The sequence below is a fragment of the Solanum tuberosum genome, unplaced genomic scaffold (assembly GCF_000226075.1).
Source record: "Solanum tuberosum cultivar DM 1-3 516 R44 unplaced genomic scaffold, SolTub_3.0 scf00213, whole genome shotgun sequence".
In the NCBI taxonomy this organism is placed as follows: Eukaryota; Viridiplantae; Streptophyta; class Magnoliopsida; order Solanales; family Solanaceae; genus Solanum; species Solanum tuberosum.
In genome coordinates, this window is record NW_006239141.1 from 284,641 (window position 1) to 295,008 (window position 10,368).

The window sequence follows — 10,368 nt, forward strand, 5'->3', positions numbered from 1 at the left end:
TTGAAGAAAAGAACTTCAATTTTACTCTTTACTGAACTCAAAACTTAAGTCTTAAAACCAAGTTAAAACATTTGTAAAAGACTTCTTAAAAATATGGTTCACACCGAATTATGGACTTGAAATACTCAATGCAATATTTTCAATAACCATAGATAGACTCAAATACTTGGAACTCAAGAACTTCAATGATACTACTAATTTCAAGAATTTTCAACTCAGAGGGTTCATGCGGAATTATGAGTTGGGGAACCATCATGTGTACTCACACCCTTTTTTTAATGCCTATTTCTACATTTATAGACCTTTTTTTAGGAACTATCCAAATTTACTCGATTTTTCATCTGTATTAGACCATGGATATGGCGCCTTAGAGCACCCATTTGAGGACCTTCGTATGAGTTGGGGAACCAACACATATAATCACACCATTTTTTAACACCTATTTCCCCATTTATAGACCCTCTTTTAGGAATTACCCAATTTTTTTTTATTTTTCTTGTGTTAATGCCCATGAATTTGGCGCCTAGGAGCACTAATTTATTTTTTTTTCTGAAAAAACTTTATGAGGAGCTCCGTATGAGTCGGGGAACCACCACGTATACTCACACCATTTTTATCGCATATTTCCGCATTTATAGGCCCAATTTTTTTAGAAATTACCCAAATTCCTTGATTTTTTGTGTGTATTTGCCCATTGACCTGGCGCCTCGGAGCACCCATAATTTTGTTATGAAAAATCGTTATGAGGACCTCCGTAATTAGTTGGGGAACCACCACATATACTCACACCATTTTTAACGTCTATTTACGCATTTACAAGCCCTTTTTTAGGAATTATCCAAATTCCTCGATTTTTCGTGTGTATTAACCATAGATCTAGCGCCTCGGAGCACCCAAAATGTTTTTATGAAAACCCCTATGATGAGTTGGGGAACCACCAAGTATACACACACCATTTTTTAACGCTTATTTCTGCATTTACAGGCCCCTCTTTAGGAATTATTCAAATTTCTTGATTTTTCGTATGTATTAGCCCATGCGTCTGGCGCCTCGGATGACCCAAATTTTTTTTCTGAAAAAACTTTATGAGGACCTCCATAATAAGTTAGGGAACCAACACGTATACTCACACCATTTTTTGACACCTATACCCGCATTTATAGGCCTTTTTTAGGAATTACCAAAATTTCTCGATTTTTCGTGTGTATTAGCCCATGAATCTGGTACCTAGGAGCACCCAATTTTTTTTTTCCTGAAAAAACTTTAAGAGGAGCTCTGTAATGACTAAGGGAACCATCATGTATATTCACACCATTTTTAACTCCTACTTCCGCATTTACAGGCCCATTCTCTTTTAGGAATTATCCTATTTTTCGTGTGTAGTAGCTCATTGATCTAGTACCTCGGAACACCCATATTTTTTTATAAAAAAACTTTACGAGGACCTACGTAATTAGTTTGGGAACTAACACATGTACTCACACCATTTTTAAAGCCAATAGGCGTTATAAAATGGTGGGACTACACAATGCTTCCCCAACTCATTACGGAGGTCTTCATAAAGATATATCTACTACTTATCTATAAGTGTGGATAACCACACGGGTGACAGTCAACATGCCTGCTTCACCTGTGTGGTTCCACTCTTACAAATATATTTGTCTACTTTTTTCCTCCGTTTTAATTTGTTTGTCTTATTTTTGAATCTTTTTTTGTATATTTAAAAATTGCGTAAAAAATACTATAAATCATGATTATTGACAACATAAAATATTTTAAAAAAACATATTAAAAATTCAATTTCTTATGAAAAAGAGTTCAATTGATTCATAAAATTAATCTATTTGTGTCACATAAAATGGGACAAAAGAAGTAACATGTATTATTTAATTTGAAAACCACGTAAAAAGTATTGTAAATCTCAATAATTAACAACATATTAACTCTTGAAATTCTATTTGCGCTACACACACACACACACATATATATATATATATATTGTGACAAGGGAAGTAACATACATTATTTAAAAATTCCGTAAAAAAGTACTATAAATTACAATAATAACAACATAAAATATTTAAAAATCATATTAAATTTAATTGACTCTCTAAATTTTATCTATGTCACATAAAGTGAGACAAAAAAATAACAGATATTTGGCCCGTACTAGTATAGACACTGCACTTGCACTTGTGTCTAGTATATATATATATATGAGGTTTTTTAGCATATGTCATCTTGCCTAATGAGTATATTGATTGATTAGTAGAGTATTGCAATTAGTATTAAGATAAGATATATATATAACTTTAACTTGATTTCAAAATGCAAATCAACTATTCAAAAAATTAGGGTTTTGATTTTGTTTAAACTATATCAACTCCTAATTTAAATGTCTATTTCAAACCTATCTTAAAAATAAGAAATTATCTTTGTTATTTTTCGTCTATGCAACAAGTATTCCTAATTTGACAGGTGTATAAGGATGAAGACGCCTATTGGAAACAAAAATCTAGAGCTTTATGGCTTCAAGAAGGCGCTAAGAATACTTCTTTTTTTCATATGAAAACGATTCAGAGGAGTAAGTGTAACAATATTAAGAGGCTTACTTTAGATGATGGACGTAGGATTTCCGATCATAGTGATATTGTAATAGAAGTAGAAAGATTTTATAAAAATTTATTCACTACTTCCCGACCTATGAACTTTGATCACGTTCTTAATCTAGTTCCTACCTTAGTAGATAATTCGGTTAATGATATGCTTACTAGAGGAGTAACAAACGAGGAAATTAAACAAGCTGTTTTTGATATGCATCCATTAAAAGCTCCAGGAGTAGACGGGATGACACCCTTTTTCTTTCAAAAGTATTGGAATATTATCTCCGCTGATATTTGTGAAGCTGTAAAAAGCCTTTTTAATTTAGGATATTTGCTACCTTCTTGGAACCAAACTCTCATAACTTTGATCCCTAAAGTGAAAAATCATAGTGATGTAAGTCAATTTCGATCCATAAGCTTATGCTCTACAATGTACAAAATTATTGTTAAGAGACTTAAAGGTTACCTGCCCAATATTATTTCTCCAAATCAATATGCTTTTTTTGGAAAACGACAAATAGTAGATAATGTTGTTCTAGCACATGAGTCCATTCATCTTCTTAAAAATAAAAGACGTGAAAAACAAAAATATATAGCCCTTAAGCTAGCTATGGCTAAAGTTTATGATCGAGTTGAGTGGGTTTATATTCAAAAATTACTTGCTAAAATGGGTTTCCATGAAACTTTTATTAACTGGATTATGCAATGCATCACTACCCCAACATATAAATTTAATATTAATGAGGACATATCGGGAGAGGTGAAACCTACTAGAGGATTAAGGCAAGGAGATCCACTTTCTCCATATCTCTTCCTCTTATGTGCTGAAGGTCTTTTCAGACTCTTAAATCATACGGAGTTATGTGGGGATATACAAGGGTTAAGCTTAAGTAAAGGGGGGCATATTATTAATCACTTATTTTTTGCTGATGACTCCTTTATCTTTTGTAATGCGAATATTCAAAACCCTCAAAAAATTTCTGAAATGTTAAAAATTTATGGAAAGTGTTCGGGACAAAAGGTGAACTTCACTAAATCTGCTATTTTCTTTAGTAAAAATTGTTTTAATATTGAAAAAGATAGTATTAATGAAGTGTTAGGACAACTACAAAGGAATAACTTAGGATTATATTTGGGGCTGCCTGCGGTAGTTGGAAGATCAAAGAAAAAAATGCTAGAGTTTATTAAATATATGGTGAAATCCAAAATAAAAGGGTGGAAAAATAACTTCTTAAGTCCGGCAGGGAAAGAAGTGATGCTTAAATCTATATTATCTGCAATTCCATCTTATGCGTTATCCTGTTTTCAATTTCCGAATTCCTTATGTAAAGAGATTACGACTATCTTCTCTAATTTCTGGTGGGGGCATGATAAGGATAAAAGGAAGATGCACTTTGAAAAATGGGAAAATCTATGTTTAGCAAAGTTTAAAGTTGGAATAGGCTTTAGAGATTTAAAGTCGTTTAATCAAGCGTTGTTGGCAAAGCTTGCTTAGCGAATTTTGACCCAAGAAGATTCATTACTTTTTAAAATCCTGAAGGGTAAATATTTTCCCTATACTTCCTTCCTTAAAGCCACTTGTTCATCTAATAGTTCGTGGATGTGGAAAAACATTATTTGGGGTAGAGATCTCTTACAAAAGGGCATTAGATGGAGGGTAGGCTCTGGAGAAAGTATTAAAGTGTGGACATACCCGTGGATTCCTAACTCTAGTGGATTCAAACCTAGTCCGATGCATGCTCAAATAGATGTCGAGTTGAGAGTGAATGATCTTATAGAGGAAAGTACCCATACATGGAAATTGGATGAACTTCAAAATTATTTTTGCCCAAATGATTTCCATACAATAGTCTCTATACCTATTTCAACCACATGTTCATCAGATAAGATTATTTGGCACCATACCAAGTCTGGGAAGTATGAGGTTAAATCAGGATACCACTTAGCGAGGGAAATGATTAGATGTGAACAAGTGAGTAACGAGAGAGCCCAATCTAGTAATCAGTTTTTCTCAAAAGAATTCTGAAATTTTTTATTGTCTATGAATATTAAAAACAAGTATAAGCACTTTATTCGGAAATGTATTTTGAATGTGTTACTGATCAACCACATTATTTCTAGGAGAATGAGGCATATTTGTGGAGTGTATAAGGGTTGTGGACTTGAGAGTGAAACGATTGATCACATGCTTTTTAGGTGTCCTAGTGCTCAATTAGTTTGGAAAATTTGCCCCATTAATTGGCCTAATTTAGAAAATATTGTGGATTTTGCTGGTTGGTGGAATGATCTTTTTACAAATGTTAAAAAATACCCAGACTCTATTGAGCTTATTAAATTGAGTTTCTCTATTATGTGGCAAATTTGGAAGGCTAGAAATTCGAAGAGTTTCAATGGAGAAATTTCTAATCCTAATGATATTGTTAACAAAGCTCTTTTTGATTTCCATGAATATGAAAGCAATTTGATCCCTCTATTTTCCCCTATAGTTATACCTGCTTGTAATGATGATAGAAATATAACTATGGCACAAAATGATATTGTTGTGTTTGCGGATGCTAGTGTACATAAGGAAAAGAAGACGACAAACATTGGTGTGGTGGCAATGGATAGCTATGGTAACCTGCTTCATTACTTTGGTACCCCAATTCAATATGTTGGGAAAGCCATTACTGCTGAAGCAATTGCAATTCGTATGGCGATGGAGAATGCTAGAGAAAAGGGGTAGACAAAGGTGCAAATCTTATCATATGCAAAAAATGTGGTGGATATGGTACTATAAAGAACTATAGTCTCATGGGAGATAGAGACTACTTGTGAAGACATTTAGAACCTTATGAAGTACTTTGAAGTGGTTAATGTGATGCATATTCCAAGGTCTTGGAATTTAGTAGCACATAATTTAGCAAAATTTTCTATTTTGTTAGTATGCAAAGTTGTTTGGCTCTCTACTTTCCCATGGATTATAAGTGATGCTATCACATCTTTTAACTCTTTGAACCTTTGTATGCATTAATATAATTTATCTAGCGTGCTGGTTGTAAAAAAAAACAAGTATTCCTAATTTCACACAAACATTACTTTCACAGTTTCAATGTTATTGATTTTAACTTGGTACGAAGTTTAAGAAAATTTTAATTTTTTTTTTAATCTTACGATCTTAAACTAAAAATAAGTAGAATATATCAAAATATCCTTTAATTTTGTGATCTCAAAATATGTCACGTGAAAAATTAGAATTAAAGAGTTTCAAAAAAAGCATCTTAAAATAAACTAAAAAAAAAGACAAATAAGTTGAAGCATATGTCTACTACTTAACAAATTACTACTAGCAATTTATTGGGTCAACATTGTTTGAATTATTACTTTTTCAAAGTAGAAAGAATCTACAGATTTTCATTTTCTTTATTGGCAAAACGATGTTTATAACTTTTTCCGCATCGTACATTGGATAAATATTTGATTTATTATATTTGGACTTCCTAAAGAGCAAGAACCAACAAAAATGATAAAACTTTCTTGAGTTTTTTTTGAAGTATCAATTCAAATAGTATGACAAAATGTCGTACTATATATACAATATTAATCCGTCTCAATTTATATCGTATCGTTTAATTTAACATAATTTTTTTAAAAATAAAATATTTTTGAAATTTGTTGTCTAAAACAAATCTTAGATATATCTATGACTATGAATCATTTCACTAAGGTTAAAAGTTAAATTGTTTTTAATCAATATAAAATATGACATTGACGTATATCATATATGTTGAGACTAAGGGAGAATTACTTCTTTTTGAGAAAAGAAGTTTTGCATTTTAATTAACGAGTTATTTGCATTTCAGTTAACGAGTTATTTGCGTGGATGATCACTCGTATTTTGAGAATTGTCTATAAAAATTATTTGTGTTTCTTTTTGAATAAAAATAACATTCAACTATTTCTATTTTTCTCAAAATATATTAAACACTTCAAAGACATTCTTCTCTCTTGGCCGACATTTATGAAACAAAAGTAATTTTAGAATGCAATTAACGGAAATTAACTCCAAGAATAACAATATAGAGGATGTAGAAACGTAACATACACTTTAATTTTTAGAATTATTTTAAGAGAAATAAAACCTCCAAAAGAATATAAATCAACTATTTATAGAAAGTTTGTAGAGTCTCAATCCGAACCATAGGACAAATTATTCATAGTAATTACTTCATCTGTTCTAATTTATATAATTTATGTAAATTGACTGAACATGAATATTAAGAACTATGGAAAAAATATATTTTTTTAAAACTATCTTTAAGATATGGATTTTTAAATATAAGAATGACATTTGTGAACTTTTTCTCAAATTAGTGAGACCTAATATGAGCAAAATTGATAATTTCATTAAATATTTGTCAATCAAGAAAAAATAAATCATTCTTTTTAGAATTAAATAAATTAAAAATGTCTCACATAAATTGAAATATAAGTACTTAGAGATAAGACCTAAAATATATCATCCTTTTTATTGTGTTTGGACGCGAAAATACAGTTCAATTTTTTTGTGAATGAACTTCATGAAGCTTTTTTTTTTCCAAATGTGGTAAGTTTAATAAACAAAAAACTAATTCAAAATAATCACCAATTATAATTTTAAAATTTTGAAACAAAACTAACACACCATCTTCTTTGGATCTAGCTAACTCGTGAGATTTCACCGAATATGTTATTGTTCATGCTTACTCATAATTTGACTTTAATAAATTTCTTTTTCTAACTTTAAATTCAAACATTGCTTTCAAATTCAATTCAAATGTACTAAACCTAGTATAAGGTCACATATTTCATTCCTTCTAACAAAATATATTTCTATTAATATAATCCGTCAATTACCATATAATTACTACTTATAATTTGAATTTATCTTTTCCAAAAAATAAAAAGTATAAACAAAGGGGAAGCGCGAGCTTTTTTCTAATTCAAGAACGAATCCCTTCAAAGTGTTGATCCTTCCGTTGTCCGCTCCTAACGGATACCTAAATCGAGTCATTCAAATCCGCTTCTTCTTCGTTTTCTTGAAGAATAACAACTTCTTCTTCATTCTCTTGAAGAACAGGGTGATGAAAAGGCGTTCATCTGTGGCGAAGAGACAAGCAATGGCGGCGAATTCACCAGGGTTGGAGAATAATCAGACCGGAAAATTGAATGCTGGAGCGGCTAAGAAACGACTGGTACTTTCTAATATCTCGAATCATACAATTGTATCTGCATCATAACAAACCTATTCCTGGAGGCCTACCAATTGTGTCTATCATTTGAAGTGTAATCTACCAAGCTTTTTTATATTCTTTTAGAAGTTCAGATTTTCATTCTGCTTCTTTTGACAAAGCGAGTTAGGAGACTATTCCTCATTCTATTCAAATTGGAACGTGGTGGATGCATCCTAAATAAATACGTAACAAATTAGAGATTATTCCCCAAATCTATAAAACTGTTCCCTATCCTACAAACCTTTCTTGATTCTCTTTTTATACAATTTCCATGAGTGCTAGTGGAACGTTCAACACCTTTCTTCTTAACTATCTTGTAAAGGTCCAGTTGGGATAACCTTATATTAAACAAAAGAACTCCTTGAAATTTGGCAATGTGAGTGAATCGGTTACTTGCTTGGCAGCTCATAATGACTTCTTACAATGGACATCATAGCGAAGCAATTTCTCCTATGTTTGGATAAAATGGTCTTAAAAGATGAGACAAGTAGTACATGCAGTAACGAATCGTGAGGTCAGCTTTCTCCGATTTGGTAGAGAAATGAGCTAGCGACTGCGATTAGGTAAAGGGCTAGTTTTTTTTTGTTTATTTGTCCACTTTGCTTTTTGAACATTTGAAGAAAGTTCTAGTGTTAATAGGCTGAAGAAAAAATTCTGCTTTACAAATGCACATAGTAGCTTAATTTTCATGTTTTGGGATCATTTAAGCTCACATTTGTATGTCATGCCTTCGGGTTTAAATTTCTATCCTAAGTACTAACCATTTAATTTTCTCTAAAAAATAATTAGCTAACAATGAGTTCTAGCTTTGCTTTGAATCTTTAATCTGCCATATCGTCTATTTTTGAGCATCGAGAAATCATTTATGGATATCGGCTGCTTATGTGCTTAAGCTTTTTATCTAATTCATGTCGTTGTAAATTTTGTTTAGCCTAACTGCCATTGAATTTCCTGTTCTAATATTTTGATTTAAAAATGATCAAATTTATCTATGTAACTAAGTCTTGATAATAAGTTGTCCCGAAAGTTCGTCTAGAATCAGTGTTTTCAAGTGTATTCATTAAAGGATTTTTCTGCAGTTAATAGTTGGCCCTTTTCTGAGAGCATGAATTTATATTTCTCCTTCTTCTTTTAAATATATTTTGATCAAGTTTGCATTTATTTCTTCCTTCTCTTAGATACTGTCAAATGAGTTTGTGTTAGTTTCCCCTCTCATTATATAAATTCTGAAGTGCATTTTAAATGATATATTGTAAACCTTTCCACTTCGTCTAGCATCTGGCAAGCCTGTTTAGAAATAGGGTTGGTTTGTAATGATTTACATGTTCCAATGCTTCCCTGTTTGTGGCCTGATGCGATCTGAAATACTTCTACAGGAGTCGAAATCATTTTAACAACTGTTTGTGTTCAGAAATTTCAGTGTGAATGTTCAATTAGATTGCATTTCTCATTTTGAGTATTTTGATTCCTCTTATTTAGAAAGTCCTTGGCTGTCAATTTGTAGAAAGTCCTTCTTGGCTGTCAATTTACCAGTGGCATTCTAGATCATTACTGTGGATCAGTGGACCAATTCCTGCTTTTGTCTCCTTAAATGATTTTATTACTGTTCTTAATTTGTTAGGGACAAAATTTATAAGAAACTTTTGATAATTTTGAGTTTTCACAGATTGATGAACCTTTTATTTAATAAGCTGTTTTGCAATGTGAGTAAATTGAAAAAGATTTTTTCTTGTATCTGAAGTTGTGACAAACTTTGGAATCATTTTTGGCTTTGGATTAAGAACATTTCTTAATGCATTACTTGCACCAGTAATGCAGTTTGCTGTTCTACCAGCATCCTCCTCTGACAGACCAAGCAGTAAACCTGCTTCTGTTCAAATAAGTGATGCAGTTGTGCCTGATCACTGCCATCTGTGTCAACATCTGACACTGTGAGAAGTCTTTGATCTTTTCGGCAGAGAGTAGTCCTTGTTCTAGATATTCATTTTAACTAAAACATCTATTTATACAATTTATCTATTTTTAATTTCTGCAGCAGGTATATGATGTACTTGTGGACTTGGAATCAGGAGATAAGATTGTCAACATTGATACAAACACTTACGAGCCTCTGAGGTATAAAACTGTTTACCCTCTATCTTTTTTTCAGCTCTTTGAATTGGATTCTGTTGTTATCAAACATGAATTGCAGTTTTGCTAAGATTTTTTACCAAACATGTCATAATGTTATCTTTGATCATTGTACTAGGCAAAGAAAAGGCCTTCGACAGATTCCATCCATCGGGCATGCGCACTATATGATTTGAGCTCATTCAAGCTTGAGGCTTGTTCGGAAAAATCCAATTGCGCTCGCCTGACGCCCTATCTTTCGCCTAGGTGGAGAGGGCAATGCGGAATAGCTAGTCTATAGCTAGAGAAAGATTTTGACTTTATCAATTAATATCCTACTGGCGCACTATATGATTTGACTGGCTTGTTGAGGTAAACTTCTAATATCTTTCTTGGGAAAAGGG

At 31.9% G+C, this 10,368-nt stretch overlaps 1 protein-coding gene across 1 annotated transcript; it reads left to right on the plus strand.

Annotated features, from left to right (window-relative positions):
* Positions 1 to 4,728: 4,728 nt before the first annotated feature.
* On the plus strand, positions 4,729 to 5,328 carry LOC107062294 (uncharacterized). Its single transcript, XM_015312793.1, has one exon. It carries the CDS (start codon positions 4,729 to 4,731, stop codon positions 5,326 to 5,328), a length of 600 nt encoding a protein of 199 aa, XP_015168279.1.
* The last annotated feature ends 5,040 nt before the right edge of the window (positions 5,329 to 10,368 follow it).

Coding starts and splice junctions, on each gene's coding strand:
- LOC107062294 (XM_015312793.1), top strand. CDS start 4,729: ATGAGGCATATTTGTGGAGTGTATAAGGGTTGTGGACTTGAGAGTGAA.